Genomic DNA, 25,201 nt, shown 5'->3' with positions numbered 1-25,201 from the left:
TGCCTCTTTGTAATTTTGGATTGTAGGAGTTTTCCAAGTGAGTGATGTTATTTAGTCATGGCGATTTTGAGATCATATTCAAGGTACGTTTGCGTACTTGGTAATTATTTGAATATGTGGAAGCATGCTAGATTTTGATAAATTAATTCCAAGTAGTATCATGATAGGTGTTGGTTGGAATTTGTTGTATGATTGATGTTGGTGAATGATTTGTGATGTATGAATTATTTATGATGAATTGGTGATGATTAAAATTAGATATGTTGGCATGTTGGATATGAACCACACTTTTATTATTAGCATAATTGAAGGTGTGTTTGGTTAAACTAAAGGTTTAATTTGGTTTGGAATATGAAAAAGGAAATTTTATTATGGTTCATATAATTTTTATTGATGCTTTAAGCATTGGAATTGAGCTATCAAGTGTCTTAGTACATAGGAATTGATTATATTGCGGTGTCTATGTGCACTTAAGGTGTTTATAACAACGAGGGATAGGATTTGCGGCGCATTATGCGTTTAAGGTGTCTTTGACACCGAGGTAGATTAAAAAGAGTTCAACTATTAAAAGTTATGTGGTCACTAATTATTAAAAAATTTAAATTGGTATGTTCGGTTGCTTGAATGATTGTAATGTTGGATTGTGTTATGGTTGAGAGTCATCACCAAGTCTAATAATATGTAAATAACGTAAAGTGAAAGAGATTACGCACCAAAACTCTTGGAACGTATATACCTCGAGTATGAACATATGGGGGGAGTTATGCGACTTTATATTTGACCATAACTTCTACTAGGAGTACAAGACGCTGTATTTTCCTTTTTATTTATTTTATGCGCAAGACGTCCAGTCACTTCATGTGGCATTTGCCTACCCGGTTAGCTCCCGATGTAGTTTACCTCAATTTATTTGGGGCAAGGATTTGGTTGGAAATATGTTCGATGCGTAATCAAATTAAATGGACATTGGTATTTGTCTAGTTAAGTGTTGAATGTCTTGTATGCTTGTTTATAGGTGTAACAAGGTAAGTTGTGTGATGATAGGATGAAAGCATGCTACTGTGTTTTATTACGCTTATGTACTCAGCATTGCTGATTGTGTGTTGTATGTTTGTTTGGCCTTGTCTTTACCTTGGCCCTACAACGACCCATTTCTAATGGCGAGTAGTGGGGACAAGTAGAGATAAGTTTTTCAAGTGATGAAACATTTTCATGGTGGGCATAAGTGAAGAGCGAATCATGCTTAGTTTCCATAGGAATATGATGTGTTGTTTTTGCTTTGAATATTATTTATTTTATTATGCTCATGAGACTAACGTAAAGGTTTTCAGTATTGTTTGGTTTTAAGGGCCTAATGGTTCCAAGTTGTAGGTTGACTTTGTTTGACTTTGCTTAACTTTGGTTTGACTTTACTTTCATTTGGTTTCACTTTTGAGTTGACTTGTTTTGAATGGTTTTAAAGTCAGTCTTTTGTGTGTGTCTTTGATAATTGCCTTAGCCGTTTTCACGATGGCAATAATGTCTTAGATTTTCCTATTTTGTATTTTAAGAAGGGGAAAATAGATATTTTTAAGGAAAGGGATTTCTAGGGTGTTATAGAAAAACCGGAGCTTCCGTTTGTTGTTGGTGCAGCCGAGCGAGGAGCCAATCTTGGTGACGTAACTCTCCCGTAGGACATCTCGCAAAAAACCAGAAACAATAGGGTGTTCCAAACTTGTTCCCTTGCGTTTCTTGGTCCTGCAAAAGTAAAACTTGTAACACCTTTTACCTTCTTGTTTTTTGCCTTTAACCTGATTGGTCTTCCATGCTTCCTCGACGCGGTAGAGAACGTGAAGGTAGGGTGTGGAGAAGATGACTGTACTTGTTCAAGTTCAAAAATCATGGGGTCTTCCTCATTAGAACCTACGAATTCCACTTCAGCAATATCAATGGTAGTTAAATCTCTCGTAGGAGCCTCACTCCCCTCCTTGATATTTGAACCGTCATTACTGCTAGAAGCTAGGCCAGTAGATATATGATCTTCTAACTTCTCATCGGCAGCGGTGTTGCTCTTAGGTATTCCAACAATATGGTTGACCACGGTGGTGCCCAGAGATCGCTTAGCCTTTTTCTTTAGGCTCCTCTTGACACGATCCCTCTTTTCCGGCCCCACCATTATAATGGGCATGAACAAGGTTTCAAAGACTTTGGATTCCTTAGCCTTGTGAGAATCAGGATGCCCATCTTGGATGATATGTTCCTTCAGTCGTACAGTCATCCATGAAGCAGCAGAATGTTTGAAGAAACTCAAGGTTTTCCCTTAACTCATGTCCGAGTAAGACGCATCTGAAATCTTAAGAGACCCATTACTTCTCAATCTGTTGAGAAAATATGGATTTTCCTCGGTCCCTTGTCCTTAGCATGCCTAGAATCCTAGTTGATTGGGTAGCTGGTAGCTTCGTTATCTCCTTTTTCCAAAGAAGGAGTTACAGTTACTAATGGGATAAGGTTTTGTACCACCATTTCACTAGCGCGTCTAATTAGGTGGGTAATTCCGTAACATCACTCTGAATGTCACTACTAGACAACTTGTTAGATTCTAGGCTGACATCTGACTTACTAATCTTCCCCTTTTTGTTGAAGATGGCCTGTTAATGCCTCTCTTGCCCTTGAGCTTGCTAGTTTACTTCTAAGACCCTCCATCTTCTCCATTTCACGGCGGATGTCAGCGGATGTCCTGGTTATTAGGCTCAGCCTTGATTGCTTTGCCAAGGTCTTCAAAAGCCTTTTCAAGTTGGTAGAGCTTGATTTCGGCTAAAGCCCTTCTGTAGAGTGCTTTAGTGTTGTTATCATCAAGAATAATGCCTAGTGAGTAGAGCTCCTTAGTTTGTTAAAAAAAAACCGAACTTTTAAGGCACAAGCTGCGAGGTTTAGCTCAAGGGATATGGCAAGATTCCTTAGAAAAACACAATCATCTTCATCTCTTGGTAGTACAAAACACAGGAGTTTCAGCCCTATATCATACTTAGCCCCAGCAACGACTTCATCTTGCTTGAAGTGAACTTTTCCCTCCTCTTTTAAAGTCTTTGCTTGATTGAGGAAGTTCCGGGGGGCAATTATTTTTAGCAAAATTGACAATGCTTTCATCATAATCATAGTTCAAATGAATATGCATAAGGGCACTAAGTAATCTCCGGTAGTCCGTAATGAAACTTCTAAAAAAAACCGAAAGCGATAAGGGAGTTGGCTAACAACTTCACAAAGAACACACACAAGCAGAACAAACCGTCGGAGAGAATAGCACGACAACGAGAATAAAAGAAGGGGGTGGAGAGCCGGGTGATGAGTCTATTATATATATATATATATATATATTTTTTTTTATTCCCCGTCCCACGATCATATTTGAGCTCTACAGAGCTATTTTTATTACTAATATACGTTTCCTAGTGTTTTTTGTAGAGTTGGTATTATTTTGTAGGAATTTGTAGAATTATGATAATTCCCGAGCTTATTGAGCCACTATGAAGATATTGGAATTTGATCGTATTTTGTGACCGTATATTTGAAGCTTAAGACCGAACTAGAGTAATTTAGTTTGGTGAATAAGGGCTCAATTAAAGAAGAGGGAGGTTGAAATTATTATTACGAATCAATGGACCAAGTACGAGTAGAAGAAATTGGGCCGTTTCATATAAAGCCTTAGTTACAATCCAAGATGCAGACCCACGGCTGCTAGCTAGGTAGAATTGACCGGGCCCGATCGCGTAGCCCAGTGCCAGATCGGGCGAGCTTCTTTTGATCAGCTGCTTCCATTAAGTCGGTCTTGATATTTTTTGGTGGGTTATAAAAACCCACATTGGGGAGCAAGGGTGCAACTTTTATTAGTTAGTTGTTGAGAATTAGTTTTATAAGTTTGATTTTTTAGAGGATTCCTTTTTACAAAGTACTAGTTTTTCGTAGGTAACTTGGTCAAACTTTTGGCTTTTCGTTTTCTTTGTTTTTCGTAAGTTTATTTTAAGCTTTTAATCTTTGTTACTTCTTTATTTTAGCTTATTAGTTTGTTAGAATCTTTATTGCTTTTATTATAGCTTTTCGCTATAACTGCTTTACTTTAGCTTTAGTTTTGTTATTGTTTTTATATGAGTTTTTATTATTATTGTTTTTAATTTAGTTTTATTATTAGTTTCCATTATTCTTGCTTTTAATCATGTTTTATTTAATTGCTTTGATTATTTTAATTTTAATTATGCACGTCTAGTTTAATACTAGGGTTCTTGGGGATCCATGATTAATATGAAGGGATGATTTATTATTGTTGATTGTTAATGTTTTGGGTTGATTTCCTATTGATTGTTATAATGCTATGCAATTAGATTTGCGCATGTTTAATTGTATGAGTAATGCAATACTGATTCGAGATTCGATAGATGAGAATTAGTATTAAAGCCTACTTTCAATGGGTAGAATTAATTTAAAAATGGTTAAGTCAAGATTCGAGAGATGCGATTTAATACCGCTAAGTTAATTTTGTGATTGTAATACGTAGCGAAAGCCCTTTATAATCTGGTTAATTGATAATTGATTGTTGTCTTTCATCCCGGAACGTTATTTATTGGTGAACCTATGACCCTAGGCTTTTTGTCATTGATTATTCCCTTAGTTTAATTATTGTCGTAGTATAATTCTCACAAAAATAATCCTTTCTTCATAATTTAGATTATAATAATTAATTAGGAGTAAAAGAATATTGTTTCCCTATCTATTTTAGTTAGTGATTTTAGGAATTACTTTTGATTAGGTGATACGACTAAAGTCTGTCACCTGGCTTTTACAACCAAGACCCAGCCACAAACCGATGCCAGTTGCCGATAAAGGCTAAGGAGAAGCAGTCGCAGCCAAGCAGAGACCGTAGCACTACCACCAAGGCTGGACTACAAGCAAAATCAGGGGACTGAGAAGGGCGACAACCACCTCAAATTCCGACACAAAAGGTCGGCAAGGGCAGACCACGGCAGGAGGAGGCGGAGGCAAGCAAGATCCGCCGTAGGCCGGAGTACCCTCACTAAGCTAGCTAGCAGCGGACGTCAATCTACATGGGTGAAAGTTGCTCTGTTAAGCAGTGATCGGGGGCCTCCCGTGTTCTGGTAATGCCGGGCAAAGGAAAAGGCTCGCCGACGATCGAGAGGGGAAGCCGCCTACACAGATCGCCAGCAACCCGCTTGAGATAGCTTAAAGGAAACTGGAATTATAAAACCAGGGGATTGAAAATGTTTTTTGGGGGTTTTGTTCTCGCGCGTGGGGTGCGATATAGACAATCGACAGTTGAGCTTTGTTACAAATAAAATCATAAGAACAAGCACAACAATAAGCAAATAAAACACTTCCTCATTTTCTTTACCCACTTTCTCACTTCTCTTGCTCACGAGCATTTTTGGTGGTCATATTTTTATCCCATCACCAATGATAAAAAAAATCTCCTCACCATTCTATCTCCTACTTTTTTCAATATTCCACCAGCATTTCTCTCTCTATACACATCACCATATTCATATTTAATTATCTTATGTTTAAGGAAATTATACTACTATAAATTACATTTTTGAAACAATTAAAATGTAATTATGTTTAAAACAATTATGTAAATAATATTTAGTAAAATTATGTAACGAAAATTAACCGATCAATCAACCACTAACGAAAAAAATAATTTATTTTTTACTTTAAAATAACATAAGAAAGATAGATGTAATACCACCACGTAAACTAATTGTCATATTTTTCTGGTTTTATGTTAGTTGTATTGGTTTTATTGTCATAAACAACAACAATATTTTTCTAAAATAATAGATGTAATTGGTAAATATACATATTATTTGGATATAAAATAACATAAGATTGGTAAGTCAATAAAACACAACTAAAACAAAGTTAAATACGAACTTAGCACATTATTGAAATACAAATTTTTACTTCCCACCCATCAAAACGACGTGTTTTGATAAACACATCATTTTGGGGGTGGAGAGAGTAAAAATACAAGTTGCCATATTTCTTTGATGTGGGACCCAACAGTACTGTTCATTAGTTTTTTTTGCTCATAGGATGAGATTTTTTGTTTTACTCATGAGCATATTTAGAAATGATTATTGATGTAGTAGCTTAGTTTTTGTTTTTGCCATAATTTTTGCTTATGAGCATTTTTTTGCTCATTGTTGTCAATGCTCTAAGAATTAATTTGAAAAAATTGTTATTCATCATTATGTTCATATACCTCAATAGCTGATGATGATGATGATGAGAGAAACCAACACGGTTTGCAATTAGCTCAACAGCAAAGACTAGATTATTTTTATAGCTAAATTTCCTAATACGCGAGACACAAAATCGCCAGTTCCTTTAATCATAAGATATACTGTAAACTACAGATTCCCTCAATCCTCAAATAAATATTTCATTTGCTTTCTTTAATTTTCAAGACGTACCAAAAATTTGATGTCTTTTGATTACATTTGGGTTCAATTAATGCCTTAGGTTAGTACAAAGTGAGCTCAAGTTTCTCCGATTTTGGAAAGTGACCTTTGACAAGTTTGAATGGAAATAGTTATTTCAAAAGCATGTTTGTCTAATAAAAGCATTTACAAGCCTTGCACTTATATGTACTTAGCGTTTTTGCTAATCCGCTTTCCTTTTTGTTTTGGTTCGCCCTGTTACCGTTATTAGTAAGCAGTTTTGATTTCAGGTGTGGAGTTGATCGTGCGTATACTTGAGTCGGGATTGGGATCACCTAGTTAGGATTTTACTCACTCATGAGTCAGACATGTATTATTTGGAATATTTTTCAAAGTATATAATATGGTTATTATATTATTAATAAAGTTAGTTATTTTTCCGCTGTCATTATTAGTAGTTAAAAAAAAAAAAGCCTTACGTTTTCACGTGGCGGCGATACGCCCAAGTCTATCTCTACGGTATTTTATACGTATAAATATTGTATTTGCGTAGAGGGAGATTTGGGGGTGTTATACTCTTCCCATCCACCATCTTCTCACTCCTTACTCCTCTTCCCACGTTGTGATAACTCCATTGGAGGAGCTACAACTTTCCTCCACCTTCAACTTCTTCATCTTTACCCACCTTCCACCCAAACTACCATCTCTAACATTTCACCGACACCTGCATCTTTTTCTTCTCCACCGAAATGTCCACCATCCTTCTGAAATATCCATTGAAGCTGTTTAAATTCTCTTGTCGTTTGTTATTCATTAAGTTAACAATGTTAACTTTGTTTAGAGACTAATAATCACATTCTTTTTTAGTGTATAGTCAGAAGCTGATGATGCTACTGCATGACAAACTGCAGAGAAGAATGAACTTCACTAATATGATAGCCTGTAATGAGTGGTGTTGGGGTGCTAGAAGCGTATTCCAGAAATAGGTGTGCCAAAGTTTTTGTGCAACTTTGATCTATAATATCTGGTAGCAAAGGAATGCGGCCATTTGGGGAGCAAAAATTCTGAGGCATGAAGTTCTTGTAAATAGAATAGGTATTGATGTGTATTAAGGAATTTGTAGTGTTAGTTCTAGTAAAGTAAAGGCTAGAGACTTAGCTTGGCTATGGGGCATTTGCCTAGGGGATTAGTATCCTCAGTGTAATGTTTGGTTTGTGTGATTAATAAAATTTGCCTTTTCTCAAAAAAAAAAAAAAAAAAAAAAAAAAATGTTAACTTTTGTTATCACTAAAATTACAAATTTACCCCACTTATCTACTGAAAATAACAACAATGCCCCTTTGATATATTTTTCATGTTAATCAACTTGGAATTACCTATTAGTACATTGACAATTGTTGTGATTTAGTCTTTTTTATTTGCTTTATACTTCGTATTTTTATTGTGAGTTAACATTGTAATTCTTTATTGTGTGTACTGCGTAGATATCAACTAGCTTATTTGGTTAAAATCTTAAGAGTGCTATTCAAAATTTGAGATTAAATTTCTTCTACATTACTGCTCTTGTCACCTTGTGGCTTTCATTACTAGCTTAGTTGTGTGTTTATCGAGTTTTAAGTATTTGGTATGTTATATGATTTTCCCCGGGTGAAATTTATAATTAAAACCTTTTTCAAATGTTTATTTTGCAAGTAGTTATTTATGGGCGTAACTAAAATACGAGTTCAAATCTCATCCGTATCATTCTCTTTTGTACTCTATACACTGTAATACTCTGTACTTCTTCCTAGGCCCAAACGGCCAACCCTCACTAAAACCTCGTTTATCAGTTCAATGTCTGAATTATTTCCTGTTAAAATTTCTCTACAAAATTAAAAGAGGCGCCTGCTACTGCTGTTGTCGCTGCCGCCTGTAAAACACCGTAACACTCGCAGATCAACGCCCGTCTTAGGCGGCGGTTACGGCGGCGGTGGTCGGAGATGCCGTCAATGGCTAATTCACACTACAAACAAACCAACGACACTATTTCTAACAATGATTCCAGGTTCTTCTTCTTTTTCTTCTTCCCCTTTTTTCACTCTTTTTCTAATTTTGATTCCTGGAAAATTTTAAGTTCTAATTGAAAATTATGCAGGAGGCAAAAGATTTTGGAGCAGAGGAAATCCCTTCCCATTGCTGCTGGTACCCTTTTAATTTTTAATTTTAATTTGTTTTGATTTTTTTGAAATTGTTGACTAAAGATTGAAAATTTACTAAGAATTTGATTAATTTGTGGTTGTAGTTGAGAAGCGGCTAGTGGAGGAAGTTCGTAATAATCATACTTTGATTATTGTTGGTGAAACTGGAAGCGGCAAAACTACCCGTATGTTTTTTGTTTACCCTTTATTTCTGACTTTAATTTCTAAGAATGATAGTTTCCATTCTACACTCGGGTGTGAAATTACAGTCGTTAAATGCTCACATGCTTGTGTGCGGACTGCGGAGCATGTGAGCTTGAGGATGTGAGAGGGTGTAATTTTACACGCCGTGTAGTATGGAAACAGTGACTTAAATTTAGAAACAAGGAATTAGAATGTAGGTTAGGTTTTCATGGTTTAGGCCATTATGAAGAGAAATTTGTGAAATGTTACTTACTTTTTGATGAAATAGTTGTATAGTGTAAGTTGCAATATCGAAAGTTATTTGGAGAATTGAGTGTGAAGAGTTATACTTTGTGATTGTTTGTAGATGAATTTGTGTTGTTATTGTAGAATTACCGCAATATTTGTTCAAAGCTGGATTTTGCCGTGATGTAAAGTTGGTTGGGGTTACTCAACCTAGGCGTGTTGCTGCTGTTACTGTGGCGAAAAGAGTGGCTGAGGAGTCTGGTGTGCAATTAGGACAAAGAGTTGGATATTCAGTTAGATTTGATGACATGACTTGTGGATCAACGAGGATCAAGTACATGACGGATGGGTTGTTATTAAGGTAATTTTATTATTCTATCTAATTAACTTACTGGTTTGTCGTTTGTGTGTCCTATTAGATCCTATTCTGTTTGACTTATCTTGACTTACTTTAGACTGAATAAGTTGAGTTAGGTAATTATAGACGAAATAAGTCAATTTGAACATAGCCTTAATGTGCCGATTATTGAGAATGACTTTAGGGAGCATTTGGTTCATGAAAGGGAAAGGGAAAGGGAAAGATTTTGAGAAAGAGACACAAGGAGAATGGAAAGGAACTCCCTATAGTTTACCTTTCCTTTTCAGCATATCAAGAGCAAGCTATGCCTTACTTTTACAAATTGCCCCCATTGAGGCTCATGCCTTGGCTACAAAGTTGCCTCTAGATTACATTTCAATTCCATGCAACTTCACAAAGAAGTGATAAGCACATCTAGTGAGATGCCTAATATAGTCTGTTGTAATCCAACATTGTATAAATTTGCCAATAGTGACTCTCAGAGTAGTCTCAATTATGTTCAAATTGGAGGAGCCTTCATGGTGAATGTATATATTGTAAAAAGCCACTTTCTAGTCTCAAGGTTAAGGTTGCAGATGTTGATCTCTTTTATCCTTAAAGTTGTCTCCCTAGAAGAATTGGATAATACTAACTCCAATTTTATTTCTCTCTTAAGGATAATAGAATATGCACACATATTAAGAAGTTATTCGTGATTGTTTCAAAAAAAAAAAAAAGAAGAAGATATTCATTATTGCATTGATATTCAAAACTAACTACTTACAATACAATAAGAACTAATAATATGGAATAAGAAAGTTGAGTAAACTGATGATATAATTGGAGGGCATAGTTTGATATGATATGGGTGTAGTTGCAGTAATAAAGCTATTTTAGAGGGAAAAAAAAAAAATTGAAAATCAGGGGCTGAATATGGGATCAGTGTCTATATTTAACAAGTCAGACTGAGATTTGAATATCTATAAGGTGCTGTAGGTTTAAAGTCCTCTTCATGGCAACACCTCTGCTAAAATGTTTTAAAAATCTCCTACTAATCAAAGATTAAAGAAAAAGAAATAGATGGTCGAGTAGATTATAAGTAAATTTCTTTGTGCAGTCTAGCATTGAGATTTCATGTAATCACATTTTGAGATAGCTTTGAATGGTCCATCTGCTTATAGATTATGCAAAATTTTTGCCCAGATTTGTCTTCCGATTAAATGATGTGATCCTTGCTTATGTTCAGGGAAGCATTATTGGATCCTCGTCTATCTAGGTATTCAGTCATTGTTGTTGATGAAGCTCATGAGAGAACAGTTCACACTGATGTGTTACTGGGCTTGCTAAAAAATGTTCAGAAAGCTAGATCTCAATCTGCAAACGAGTTAGCTGGTAGAGCAAACTCAAATAATGACACCAATTTGGAAAAAGACAATGGGGTTCAAATGGCTAGCCCACCCAAGCAAGGCCAAGTTGCAAAACTTCCTCCTCTAAGGCTGATAATTATGTCTGCCAGTTTAGACGCACGTATATTCTCTGAGTACTTTGGTGGCGCAAAGGCTGTTCATGTTCAGGGAAGACAGTTCCCTGTTGATGTATTTTATACACTACATGCTGAGACGGATTATGTCGAGGCTGCAATGGTGACAATATTTCAGGTAGCGTATATACTGATAATTTGTTTATTGAAGCATAGCTTAGGGCGCACAACTTGTTTACCAGTTTTTTTTTTTTTTTTTTAATTTTTTTTTTATTTTTTCAACTATTTTATTAGTGTGCCACAATTCAATGAGGCGCACTGAGGCGTGCCTAAGGTGCAGGGAAATCCTTTTTGCCATAGTGCGCCTTGAGCCTTTTTATACATTTTGGCCAACTTTGAGCTTGCCACATTCTACTTATTTCTGCACATTGAAAAATTTTAACCCCATATGTTTCTTTGTTGTTATATATTTCATGGGATCATGTCTTTTACATATTTAGATTCATTTAGAGGAGGCTCCTGGTGATATACTTGTATTTTTGACTGGTCAAGAAGAGATTGAATCTGTAGAAGGACTTGTGAGGGACAAATTGCCACAATTACCTGAAGGCAATCGAAATATGGTAACTGTTCCTATTTATGCGTCTCTTCCCTCAGAACAGCAAATGAAAGCTTTTATGCCTGCGCCAGATGGATTTCGCAAGGTACATTAAGCTGACTCCTAGATTTCCCTCTACAATTTCGTTCATAGAACCATTTGTAACTTTAATGTAGAGAATTAAAGGACCTTGTGCTGGATTTTAATTAAAGCATGTCTATTGAAGTGTGTGTTAGTAAACTGATAAAGCTTTTCCAAGCTCTTATAGTTACAATGTGGTTTTTAATCTTGCGCTTCACAGTTTTAGTTGTAGGCTGTGTTACTTGGCTCTGTTAGAACTGTCAGACACAGCCATTTTATGATTGGTTTGAGTAATATATGTGGCCCAAAATGAAGTGTCTAGGTGGTGCTATACCCATGTCTGAGTGTCTTGTATTGGCACAGGTATGGAGATAAAAGACGGGTCTGAGTAACACTGGTTGTAAGGGCATTCAATTAATTTAATTTAATTTAATTTAATTGTGATGCAGCATTCTGTTGTTTAAGGCTTAGGTTGAAGTATTCCTGGGAAAAATATAACAAAGACACTTTGCTGCTGACTTATGTAGTTACGTTTCTTAAGTAATACAATTGGAAAGCATGCATGTGATTCTCATGGATCTGCTGCAGAATATATCACAATTCTCCGAATTTTTGGACTTAAAAGCCGTTATGATTCAGTCCAACGTCAGTTTCTGTTACTGTTAAAATCACTATTATTGCATATATTACTGTAGGATGATCTGGTCAGGCTGCAAAGTTAGCCCAGATATTTAGTCCATAGAGGTGTAGACTCTAGTTTCAATACTTTATAAATAATGCATAGTTTGTATCTTTAATTATGCATAGTTTGTGCTGATTGTGCAACTCCTGCTTATACAAACATTTATGACACCTTGTGTTCAAAATCCTAATTTACTTTTTCTTATTAAGGTAATACTAGCAACAAACATTGCTGAGACGTCAGTCACAATACCGGGAATTAAGTATGTTGTAGACCCCGGAGTGGTCAAAGCCCGGAACTATAATCCACGTACAGGGATAGAATCATTAAACATTATTCCTACTTCAAAAGCACAAGCTCTTCAAAGGAGGTAAGGCCACCAAGATGATTGTTGCCTTGGTCAAGCAGTTACTGTGATTTTGACAGTGAAATTGTGTTTTTAGTTCCATCATCAGAGATTGCTTCTCAGAACCCTAGTGTCGTTACTCTTATTTATTGCGATAAGACTAATTGTAATTATCATCATTTAATGTCATTCTGGCTTCTGAATAAATTCCACCTGATAATATCCTCCCTCCCTTAAATAAAGCTCTCATTTCTCACAAAATGTTTGTCTCCAAATAAAGCTCCCCCAATTCTCCTTCTGAGTTGGGTCCACAATCTTTCCTAAATACTTGTGCCCGGAATCTAATCTATTCCAAGCATCATATCTAGTATGCATATAGTGTTGTTGGGCACTTGGATACATGCTGGATAGCATTGCTGCATGGCAGTGGACTGTGTCAGGCCTTTGTGTCTGTGTTGGTCAGACGTGGGCCACAACGCACAGCCTACACCATGTTGTGCTTAGGTGGGCTGTGCATTGTCCAAATCAGTTTACCTTTTCTTGCTAAGTTTGGGACTTTGGGATATGTCATGCCTCCTACAGTCCTACCCGAAACCCTGGCCTAGGCGCAGCCTACACTGGGGGGCCTCATATCAGGGTATCCCCAAATGCCCACACCTTACCAAGACCAAACCATGCCATCACAGCTAAGCCTGATCAGGACCAACCTATGTTAGTTTCCTTTTCTGTTAAAAAAAAAATTGATTTCTTTCATTACTAAGCAGCTAAGCTCTTTGTTTCCGTTGGCTGTAATGCGTTTATTGGTAATGAACGTCATTATCTAGCCATCTGGCCTTTTTTCTGGGTGGGGTTCTTTTTCTTTTATCTTGTGAAAGCACCTCCTTCTTCTCAGGGAAATAGAGATAGAGAGTTTAATGCTAGGCCATGTCAGTAACGGAATTTTTTTGAACAGTTATCTGAAGTTCTGAACTGGTAATTTTACTTTTCCAGTGGACGTGCAGGCCGGGAAGGACCGGGTAAATGCTTTCGCCTTTATACAGAGAGAGAATTCGAGAAGCTTGCTGACTCCACGGTGCCAGAAATCAAGCGATGCAACCTTTCAAACGTCATTTTACAGCTCAAAGCTCTAGGCATTGACGATATTATTGGCTTTGACTTCATGGAAAAACCTTCACGGTGAGGACTGGTATATATGTGTATTATACTACCTTTTTTTTGTTCTACTCTCTTTCTGTTTAGGTCCCTTTTTAAAAAAAAAATAAAAATAAAAAATTCTACTTGCTTCTACTTTGTCCTATTTTGGCAAACCCCCTATACTATCTTACAATTCTTACCCCTCAATATTTACTCCTATCTACATTGTTTCTCTTACTTTTTCATACACCCAGCCACCTTTCAACTCTCTCTTACTTTTATGTTATGGTATCAGTTAAAAGGGTTACTTTTATGAGTATCCTTGTTCTTGAGATTGTAAGTATTTTGCTGTTACGTACTTCTCATAGAAATTTTCTAACGGTTTCTTATGTTTGTGTTATTGATTAACTGAATAAATGTTATGGAGTATTAGTTTCTTATGGATATTTACTTGGTTGTGCATGGTTTGTTAAAACTGTCATTTGGCTTTTTTTTGGTATTGCTTTCTATTCTTCTATAACAGAACAAAAGTGAACTATTCGAGTTTGTACTCATTGGTTATCTTAGCTGGATCTTCAGTTCATATCTGCTTTTCTAATTTTTTTTTTCTTGCCAAAGGGGTAACTTGTCCACTCCCGTTTGACTTCCTGCAGTAATTTGTAATCAACACTAACTTTGGCTGGTGCTTGTAAACATATCTTGTACAAAATATACTCTTTAAAAAATAGTTTGGTATAAATCTTACTGTGCTTTATTTGTTTTCTACATTATGATTCTTTATGCATGTTAAGATGTTAGCAATCAGAATCTCTACACTCCCCCCCCCCCCCTCTTTTTCTCCCTGGGGAAAATTAAAATGGAATGTATGACTTGTTTCTTTGAGAAATCATGGAGCCTAATGATTTTGATGGTCCTTGTACATCTGGGCAGGATGGCAATTGTGAAGTCTCTGGAAGAATTATTCTTGCTTGGCGCTCTAACAGAGGAGTATAAGCTTTCAGATCCTATTGGGAACCAGATGGCTAAACTTCCATTGGATCCAATTTATTCTAAGGCTCTCATTTTGTCTAGCCAATTCAACTGCTTGGAAGAAATGTTGATAGCTGTCTCAATGCTCTCTGTTGAATCAATTTTTTTTACACCACGTGAAAAGCAAGAAGAGGTATGGATGTTAAACCAGTTTGGAACATTATTGTATATATTGTATTTTAATACAGAGTATAATAATTCATGTGTGGCATAGTGAATGGCTCTAATGCGGTGGTTGTAGAGGCTTTATGCTGATATACTGAATTGCTGGCTTGTTCATTTCTCCTTAGCAGTCATATACACCAAGTTATTGTAACGTATAGCTCAGATAATTATTATTGTTAGGAGCCTGGCCATCAACTACTGGAGCTTGCAACTTATAGCTTAGATAATTATTATCGTTAGGAGCCTGGCCATGAACTACTGAAGCTTAGCTCTAAGCTCAGTCAAGGCTTAGCTTGGATCTTTATAGCCCAACCTATCCTTGGCTCGGCTCTAAAGCTCGCGAATGGGCTCGGGTGTTTTTTTTTTTCCTTAAATCTTTATGTCCCGCATTGGTTTAGTAAAGTGAAACGCTAGCTTATGTACTTCATAAGGAGAGAATATAGATATTCAAGTTGAATCGAGCCTGCTCTGACTCGTTCTTGGTTCAGCTCATCATCACCCCTGGTTATGGTTCTAAATTGTAGACTGACCGACAGCTAAACTGCTATAATGGACATCAAATTTTTTTTTAAAAAAAATAGGTATGTCCAGTGTGGCTTATTTCTGAGGTATGGTCTGGAGTACATTATCTCTTTAACTCTTTAAAGGGTTGTATCTGAAACAAAGCATGCATGAAACTTAACAAAAATAATTGCAAAATTTGTAGTTTCCTAAAATTGTTGCTTAGTAATGGAGTTTAAAAGTCAACACAAGTTCTATACATCTTCATGTAATTTTATTGGTATTGAATGTTTCCTTTTGACACATTGCTTTACGTATATGAATTTATATCAACTTTTATATCCTGATCCTTCATGGCCAGGCTAGGACTGCTGTCAAACGTTTTTCAAGTCCTGAAGGAGACCACATAACCTTGATTAATGTGTATAGATCATGTGATGAGTTCTTGGAGAGTGGCAATGCTAACAGCAGCAAGGAGAAAACTTTCAAGAATATGAAGAAATGGTGCAAAGAGAACTTTGTAAATGGTCGCTCGCTTAGACATGCTCGTGATGTACACAGGTATGGCTCTTCTCTCAAAGCATTTGTGAGAGGACAGATGCATTATCTGGGTCCACTAATCTGAAAATAATCTGCTTGAGGTATTAATGATCAGTTTATTGATGTTTACTTTTCCAAACTGCCTCTCTCTGTATTCGGTCTACTGTAGAAGCTCATGCGATCATGCTGCGAATTCGATTACATGCATAAACCATTTGCTATACACTCCTTTGCAATTAGGAGAATGCTCATCTTTACTTTTACCAATTCTGTACAAGTAGTTAAATAATTGCGTCTATTGTCTTCAAATGACTAATTGCAGTCAATCTTTTTGTCTTAGTTAATTTAGAACCATTTGGTGGTCTCAATGTCTGATATATATGGAAATCATTTCACAACCTTGTGCTTTAGATTTCATGGTTCGGCTTCTTACACTGTGTTATTGATTGCAGCCAAATTCGAGACCATGTCAAGCAAATGGGTCTTCGTATTGCTTCATGTGGAGAGGATATGCTTCTGTTTCGCAGATGCCTTGCAGCTTCCTTTTTTCTTAATGCTGCTTTGAAACAGCCTGATGGTACATATAGGTATATCTCTCGACAAGTATTTTGCCCTATCGCTTTGTCTTACTCCCTTGGAAAATTGGAAGTATATTTTACTCCCTTAGTCCCATAATATAGTGCTCATTTCTCATTTTTCACGAGAATTAAGAAAAATGGAGTATAAAATTATAATCTATAAAAATTAACCGATAACAGTGCAATAGTTTTAGTTAACTCTTTAATCTATTTCCGAGGAATATAATTAAAGCTTGTTGAGATTTATGTACCCCGGTAATTTCTTATCGAGAATTAAGAAAAGTGGATTATAAAGTTATACAGAGTAATTTATAAAACTAACTGATAATAGTGCAACAGTTTTATTAAGGCTTATGGGATTAAGACTTTGATTGATTGATTGATAATAGTGCAACAGTTTTATTTAGTTAACTCTTTAATCTGTTTCCAAGGAATATGATAAAAGCTTGTTGAGATTGATGTACCCTGATAATGCACGTTGAACAATTAACCATGCATAAATATTGAGATTAATAATAATATTTATTTATTATTTTTTTTTTTTTAATCTGTTTCCAAGGAATATGATAAAAGCTTGTTGAGATTGATGTACCCTGATAATGCACGTTGAACAATTAACCATGCATAAATATTGAGATTAATAATAATATTTATTTATTATTATTTTTTTTTTTACAAAAAAAAAAAGGTTGTTTTCAATATATGAATAACTACATTAGTGTCTGTGCAATGCACAGTAGTAATATTTTTTTTCCCATAATTAAATTGTGATATAATATAAAAATGAGGCAACTCATGTGGAATAAACAAATGCAATTTGTATAAGAAAAATAAAATAATAAGGCAAAAATTATTACTAAAATTGAGAAAAAAAAAAAAAAATTTATTGTTGATTAGTTGTGTTGTAAATATATTTACAAGTAGTATACATTATATTACATGAATGATGCATGTTATTCCCAATAAAACTATACAATGTATTTCAAAAAAAAAAAGCTAAGTAGAATAATAAAAAAAAAAAAATAAATAAAAAAACTTAAAGTTGACATCATATATTGATTTGGCGGGAAATTTTTTAATAATAGCTTGACATGTGTTCAAAATGATCTAAGCATGTTCTGTTTCAGTAATACATAATAAATTTGTACTTTCAAAGTAAAATGAGGACATTGTTAGGATAACATTAGTTTATGCGGGCAATTTGGTAGTAAAAAAGATTAAAATGAGGACATTGTTAGGAATTTAGAATAACACCCAAAAAGGCACTAATTATGGGATGGAGAGGGTAGCTTTTTTAATAAAAGTTATAATAGATTGTCTTTTAAATCATGGACTTTGTCTTCCATCATCTTGCTTTACTTATTTATACCATATAGCAATCCTGTGCATTGATAGCTTGCTTCTTGTATCATTTTGGGTATAGGGCTTTGGCAAGCAGTCAGATGGTGCAAATCCACCCAACTTCTGTGTTGTTTCGGGCAAAACCAGACTGCATAATATTCAATGAATTGGTCAGGACGAATCAGAACTATATCCGCGATGTTACTAGAATTGACCCCATGTGGTTAACAGAGCTGGCTCCTCATTTCTATGCCAGACAAGATTAACATTTTGTACAATTTACGAAAAGGTCAGAACTATGAATATTATCGCACATTGAATACCTTTTTACCTGCTGCTATTTTCTTATTGATTCTTTGAGCTTTGCCTGGTCTGAAATATGTTGATTTAAATTCTGGATCTTGATCTTCGCGGTAATGGACTTACCTTTCTGGGCTTTCTCCCTATACTCAACCAAAGCTTGATGTACAACTGTCCTCTATCCTGATTAAGGAATAACTCAGTTTGACTTGCTCATTGCTATTACAGGCCCATAGGTAGGGGCTTGTTAGTTCACTAAATTAGTACAGACAATTTATGATTGTTTACTGGATTGCTTTCAGGCAATTTGGTGATGGTTGGCAGAAGCATATCCCTAGTATAAGGCTAAACTTTGCAAATTTATGTTTCTATTGATTATGTTTATTACATTGTGTCCACCTTTTCAATGTTTTCACTAGCAATAACTCAGTCCTGAAAGAGTGGATATTCTATAATCTTTTGAAATTAATGTGTCTTATATTAGCTCTCCCCATGCCAAATGTGTTGGGACTAGGGGCGAGAGTAGGAGATTTATTCATTGCTAATGTTTCTAAATCAGTTAGTCTGCATTGATAAGTCTTCATCCATAGTGTATATTCAAGCTATTACTTCCATTAATCACGTACATTTGTTTCCCATTTCCCTCACACAGAGCAGCAGTGGATTGTACTGCATCAGACAACTCGAGTGGCAGCAGGCGTCTTCTGCCCAAGAATTTGCCACCTTTTGCACTTTGTCGGATACTGCATGACCCATTCACTTTAAGCTCGTGAAAATCAAATTCATTAAGTGTTACTGCCTCAATGGGAGTGTGAGCTCTCACATTTCTCAAGCCATTTTCTGTTGCAAGGGGCTGAGGGCATATGGTATGTTCAATGGTGCAGTTATATGGAAAAGCAGCTCAAAAGGAAGTATATTGACGGTGGTTGATTTATTCACTTGGATCCAAAATTCTGAACTCTAAGAAAGATTTCAGAATTCAGATTTCAGGAAGCAGGGTTGCAGGTTCCCTTGACGGTGTGCTCTATCAAGCATCAATGCTAACTTTAGTTAGTTTTATACCCATGAAGATGACATAAAACTTTTGTGTTCTTCCCTTGTATTGTAATTATGATACAGTAACAATATGCAATATGGTCTAAATACATACAATTATAAGGGCATTGTCTTTTTCTTCAGTTTTTTTTGGCGGTGTGCTAGTTGAAAGGTGCATGATTAAAGGGCAATGGGCATCTGAATATTTAAGCTATAATATAAGTTAAAATGCATGCAATGCAAATGCAATTTGTAGAGTTGAATGGATTGTCACCATCCGGTCGTTGAGTTGAAAGGAATTGTTGCCGACACATCCAAGGTTACTTGACATGACAGTATGTTGGCCACTATTATGTGGCTTCATACTTTTGAAGTTTTGATAAACTGAATTTAGAATTTTTAAATTATAAATTTGTAAATTTCAAAATAAAATATCACAGTTGAAGAACTTTATGTTGGAATGGATTGTCTCTCTTTAAGATTGATACTTTAAACCTTTTGATTTTACATACTACTTTAAGGGTTTTTTTTTTTTTTTTTTTTTTTTTTTTTTTTGATGAACAATAAAATATGGGAGTATTATAATTATGTGGGATATGGTAAGATTGATATTAACCTAAGAAGTATATTTTTAAAATAATATTTTTGTATGATAATGGTTAAAGTTACACTTTAGCAAATGTGGAAGTTAAAATATTTCATCTATAAAGCTAAGAAAGTAATTATATGGTATACGTGTTAAATTATTACTTAAAATTTAGAGGGTGTTAAATACCGTCATCTAAATTTATTGTCACTGCCATCATTTCAAGCAAACTGACAATTTTGCTCTAACTATTTTTTTTTCCCATTTTCTTTCTCTAACATTAGTCCATCAACCACCACCTTCTACACCGGACAGCCACAACGACGGCGAAAGTCGACGAGAAATGGATGGTGATTGAGGTGGCTCGACTGAAATCAAACTTAAGGTCAAACGGAGCTCCACGGTAACCGGTTTTGACATGCGGTTACCGTGGACGGTAACCGGTTTTGGGCTTCGGTTACCATGGTCAACCGAAGGTCAAAATCGGCAACCGTCCATGGTAATCGGAGGTCAAAACCAGTTACCGAGGACAGTAACCGGTTTGCAGCTCCGGTTATGCACGGTCACCGAAGGCCAAAACCGGTTATCGTGGACGGTAATCGGAGCCCAATTCAAAATTTGCTCAGTTTTCTTCAAAAAAAAAGTTCAAAAAAAAATAATAAAATATGGTGGCAGGTAACTGAAGGTGAAAACTAGTTGCCCACCACTGGTAACCGGACGCCAAATCTGGTTGACCGTCACCGGTAACCGGAGGTGAAAACTGGTCACCGGCTGCGGTCAACCGGATTCGGTCGCCGGTTACCGATGCTGGCAACCGGTTTTCGTCTCCGGTTACCATCCACTTATTGCATTAAAAAAAACGAAAATTAGAAGAAAAAAAAACACAAACCGGAAACTACTTACCTCCTTTTCTCTCATTCCGCCGTCGTCGCTGCTTGAGTCCGCGCCGCCTCCACCGCCTGAGGTCGCCCCGCCAATTGCTTCCCAGCAAACCCCAAATATGTGGTTGTGGAGGTTGTGTGGTAAAAAGGTGGGTGGTTAGTGTTTGAGGAGAAAGAAAGAAAATAAGGGTGGAAAATGGGTTTGGGTTAGGCTTTAGTAAAGACAAGATTGTCAGTTTGCATGAAATGATGGCATTGGCGATAAATTTGGATGGCGGTATTTAGGATTTCACTTTATTTTCCATGGTTGCTAAATGTAACCAAAATGGTTTTAGAAGAAACTAGAGATTGTTAGGTTATGTTTTTAATATAATATAGCTATGAGTACGAGATAGTGTTTGTATTTGGTGAATGACCTTCTAGTATTCGAACCACAGGTCATGTTTTCAAGCTATCGTTACTAACTAGTGTGTAGCGTGGACGTTGCACCGGGTTGCTATTTTAATTATTCCTTGTGATTATATGTATTTGATTTAATATTTATGGTTTCTTTTTTCAATTAGACCTTGTGATTTGCAATTATATACATTTATTTTCATGTTTATAACGTATTTGATAATTGGCTTAGATAGTTAAATAACCATCTTTCTTATAAGAGGTTGGGTGTTCGAATCTTCTTATCCTACGCCTTTGAATAGATTAATACACTTTAATAATCTCAACTTTGCTCAATTTACTTCATATAATCCCAACTTTTGATTATTCTGTAATAATCCCAACTTTCACCTGTATTTTAATTTCTTTGTTCAATCTCAAACCGGTCAACAAAAGTCAACAACCTAATATTCCAGGTTACTTAACACGTGTCAAGTTGTGATTGGTCCAAAAATAATAAAAAAATAATAGGAAAAATAAACCAAGCCACCACCAGCCCACAACCACCGGCGGTGGCCACCCTCCTCCGTAGCCCACCTTGAACCACCCCCTCCCCAGCCCCTCCACTGATTTCGACCCCCTTCCCTTACTCTAAGGCCGAAAATCGGCCTCCCATCCCAGAAACCGCCACCAACCTTCACACACCACCCTCGCAACCATTCCCCTCTGCATTCCAACCCTCATCGAACATCCTCCCTTCCCACACTCCCCAAACAGGCCCCCCTACCCTCACCCCAAAAAACGGCCCCCCTTTACCAATCTTCCCCCCCTTTCGTGCACTCCATCAGCAGTTTCGCCGATAAAAGCGTTAGTGTGTGGTAGGGTGGTGGGAATATGGTGGTGGGGGAAGGTATTCCGGGGTTGGGGGAAGGGAGAGGTGGTCGCAAATCAGTGGTGGGGCTGGGGGGGTTTGGTTCGAGCTAGGGCTGGGGAGGGGGTGGCCACGGCGGTGGTGGTGGGTGTTGGCTTGGGGTTTAGATTTTTTTTTTTTTATTATTTTTTTTAATTCTTTTTGAAGCAATTAACATGTGACACGTGTCAAATAGTTTTTTTTTTTAAAAAAAAATTAACCCTTTTATTAGGTTACCGATTTTCGGGATTGAAGAAAGAAAATGCACCTCGCTTCGTGGCTGGCAGGGCCTGAATCGAATGCTCGAATGTACTTGCTTTTCTTTGTTGAACCTTCTATGGTCTACCCTCTTTCTCGATATCCAAATTCTAGCGTTCGTTAGCAGAAGTAGAGATAGGGGGAATTTCTCTTTTTCTGTGAAAATGACAGAAGCCACTATAAAGGGAAGAAGCTAATCCTGCCCCTTTACCCGCGAAGCGCTACGCTCCTGCTTACAAAAAACGACTTTCCAAGCGAACTACTGAAGACAGACTACTCTACTGGGAGTGGGAATAAAGCTCCAGTCCTTAGCCCTGAACTCCTTCAATATCGCACCTACTACCTGATTAAGGGATTTTGCTCCCACCAATCAGAATGCGCCATGTGGGCCAATCAGGTCCTGCCAAGTGTCCTCTAATTGGACTTATCAGAGCCTGCCACGTGGCACGCTCCTATTTGTCCACCAAGGACCTATTATGTCACGACACGTGGCATCCTCCATGCCTAATGGAAAAACCGGCCACCTAGGCCCAACTTCCAAGGGAAGCCCAATCTGCCCTAGGTTAACCGAAAACCTAGGATTGGCACACCTCCCAAGGTTATAAATACCTTCATTAATCCTCATTAAACGGTATTACGCTGATTAATCACTCTCACCCAGAGAAGCACATTTTACCTTTCCGCATTAATTACTCCTTAAACAAGTTCTAACTTGACCGTTGGAGGCGGAACTCCAATCACTCGGAGTCTCCGTTTGTTTTGCAGGTACAGGCGTCCGGTTCCAGTCTCGGAATTGTAACTCTCCCGCAGGACATCAAAAAACCCCGAAACAGCTTGGCGCTATCTGTGGGGAGAGTACTTTTGAGATGGCATCAACGTCTGTACTGACTCCAGAAGAGAGGCGTCCCCTGGACGACCCTCAAGTTCACTTAGATCATGATACTGAAAATGAGGTTGAAGTTGAAGCACACACAGCCTCAGACGGGACCCTTAGGGCCCGATGTACCCGTCACACCGAAAGGAAAGAACGGGTAGATCACCAAACTGGACCCAGTAATCCAGTCGCCACACCGCCTGATCAGCAGCAGGCGACTGAAGGGTCTGCTCCCATTACAAGAAACGAACTCATGACCTTCATGAGGGGCTTCAAGGGGGAGATCCAAGAACTGATCAACAAGAAGACGCCTGCTCTGTCTAAGGAGCAGTCGGCTAAAAAGCCTTCCCATTCAGGAAGAAGGAAGCCTGTTCAAGGACGAGAGGCGACCCCTCATCCTAACTCTAGGAAGTGGGAGCTGCCTGTGTTTGACTTCACAAAGTACCGTTTTCCCACACCAGGGAAGAGGAAGCCCGTTCGTCATATACAGGCGGACGGGTCAAAGAAAACATACTCAGACGCTCGGCTACTGCTAAAGCAGAAGAAGAACGACCGACTGTCAGAGTCGGCCTCTACTTCAGATTTCCAAGATAGTCTGCACAATACTTCTATGAGATATACTCAATCAAATCATGAGAGCCAGACAGGCGGTACCTCCCGTCGGTCTGGATTTCATAACGACCAGGCGGTACCAAATTTACCATTTGTACTGCAACAACAATATTTTTTGCAGCCACCTTTGTTTGCAGGACAGGCGGCAAAAAATGTCCAGCCTTTGGACTAGAAACTACGGTTGCTAAGACTTGGAGAACAGCCGTCCGCTTTCTCCAAGGAAATTACAGAGGCCGCCCAGCCGACCAAAGTTAAGAATGTGCTAGTAGGCGCCTATGCAGACTAAGTGATTTAGGGACGATTCAACAGGGTGAGAAGAAGGGGCTCCGTTCATACATCAGGCGGTTCAACCTGATGAGGATACAGATTCAAGGGTGATGAGTGACATTTATGTTACCCTTAGGGGTAGTGTATTGGTCTCTTTTCTCCTGTTTTTCTTAGGTTTTCTACCTCTTTTCTCCTCTTATGGCTTCCTTTTCTTTTATGGATGAAAAGTATGCTTATTTGCGCTTGTTTTGATAATCTTAATGCATAATTTTATCATCCCCATGCTCTCGTGATCTTTGCTATCTTTTGCAGGTTCCATGACGGTCCTAAGCACGGTAGGAGGCCCCTTGGCCAAGTATGGAGGCATGGACAAAGACAAGAGGAGCAAAAGGGAAGAAGAGGAAGCAAGAAGAGGAAGTTCAAGAGGAGGTGTGGCCGAACCTCTAAGAGGTTCGGTCGAACCTAGGTGTGGTCAAACTTTTGAAAAGTTCGACCGAACCTCCAAGGCAGTTTCAACCAAGTTTTCAGCATGTTTACAGGAGGGGTCGAACCAGGAAAGTTCGACCAAACATGGATCAGGGAGGTTCGACCGAACCTACCTTGAGTTCGGCCGAACCTACCCTGAGTCCGACCGAACCTACCCTGAGTCCGACCGAACCTACCCAGAGTTCGGTCGGACCTTTTCCCGTTTCAGCTGACTTTTTGCGGAGCTTCCTAAGCAATTTTGTAAGGGGTATAAATAGTTTTTTTTGCTCATTAAAGAAAGATATATTTTTCAGTTTAGAATAGTTTTTAGGTTAGTTTTAGGTTTTTAGAGAGAGAAACTCTCAAATTTTGGAGAGGGAAAGTGAGGAGCACAATGGTTTTCATGGATTTTGGATAATCAAAGGAGGAATTTGATGATTTGAAGATCTCCATTTTATATCAATGAGCATTTCTTACTCTCTTCTCTCTTTATGCTTTATTAATTGCTTTGTTAATCATGTTTGAGTAGATTTCCTTCTACTAGGTGTTGAGTGAAGCTTTGTTATGGTTAATTGAGTTATTTGAGATAAATTTGATGATAATTGTGTGATTAAATTGATTGAATTGATGATGGCATGTTGTTTGTTTTAGATTGGATTGATCTCCCAAGATAGCAAACTTAATTGCATGTTAGTTCTAGTTTGACAAGGGATTGTGAATTAGAATTTATATATTTGATTGCATTTTGGGTAAATTTCTTCTATGCACCTAGTCAATGAGGGATCTAGG

General features: G+C 37.3%; 1 protein-coding gene across 2 annotated transcripts in view; it reads left to right on the top strand.

The window, feature by feature from the left end:
• LOC110686106 (pre-mRNA-splicing factor ATP-dependent RNA helicase DEAH10-like) overlaps positions 1-19,447 on the top strand; it is a 32,423-nt gene extending 12,976 nt beyond the window's left edge. Inside the window, exons 3-16 of one of the 2 annotated variants that reach the window (XM_021862691.1) lie at positions 27-83; positions 8,310-8,475; positions 8,566-8,612; positions 8,713-8,793; positions 9,182-9,398; positions 10,621-11,032; positions 11,355-11,558; positions 12,425-12,585; positions 13,552-13,737; positions 14,626-14,857; positions 15,752-15,951; positions 16,383-16,517; positions 17,932-18,138; positions 18,802-19,447. In XM_021862691.1, the coding sequence (XP_021718383.1) occupies positions 8,411-8,475; positions 8,566-8,612; positions 8,713-8,793; positions 9,182-9,398; positions 10,621-11,032; positions 11,355-11,558; positions 12,425-12,585; positions 13,552-13,737; positions 14,626-14,857; positions 15,752-15,951; positions 16,383-16,517; positions 17,932-18,115 (2,124 nt within the window). In that variant the 5' untranslated portion in view covers positions 27-83; positions 8,310-8,410 and the 3' untranslated portion in view covers positions 18,116-18,138; positions 18,802-19,447. Of the gene's footprint in view, positions 1-26; positions 84-7,551; positions 8,476-8,565; positions 8,613-8,712; positions 8,794-9,181; positions 9,399-10,620; positions 11,033-11,354; positions 11,559-12,424; positions 12,586-13,551; positions 13,738-14,625; positions 14,858-15,751; positions 15,952-16,382; positions 16,518-17,931; positions 18,139-18,801 lie in introns of those variants that run through there. The other variant, XM_021862692.1, reaches the window with a different exon arrangement.
• The last annotated feature ends 5,754 nt before the right edge of the window (positions 19,448-25,201 follow it).

The sequence above is a fragment of the Chenopodium quinoa genome, unplaced genomic scaffold (assembly GCF_001683475.1).
Source record: "Chenopodium quinoa cultivar QQ74 unplaced genomic scaffold, ASM168347v1, whole genome shotgun sequence".
Classification (NCBI taxonomy): Eukaryota; Viridiplantae; Streptophyta; class Magnoliopsida; order Caryophyllales; family Amaranthaceae; genus Chenopodium; species Chenopodium quinoa.
This window is presented reverse-complemented; position numbering and strand designations above follow the sequence as displayed.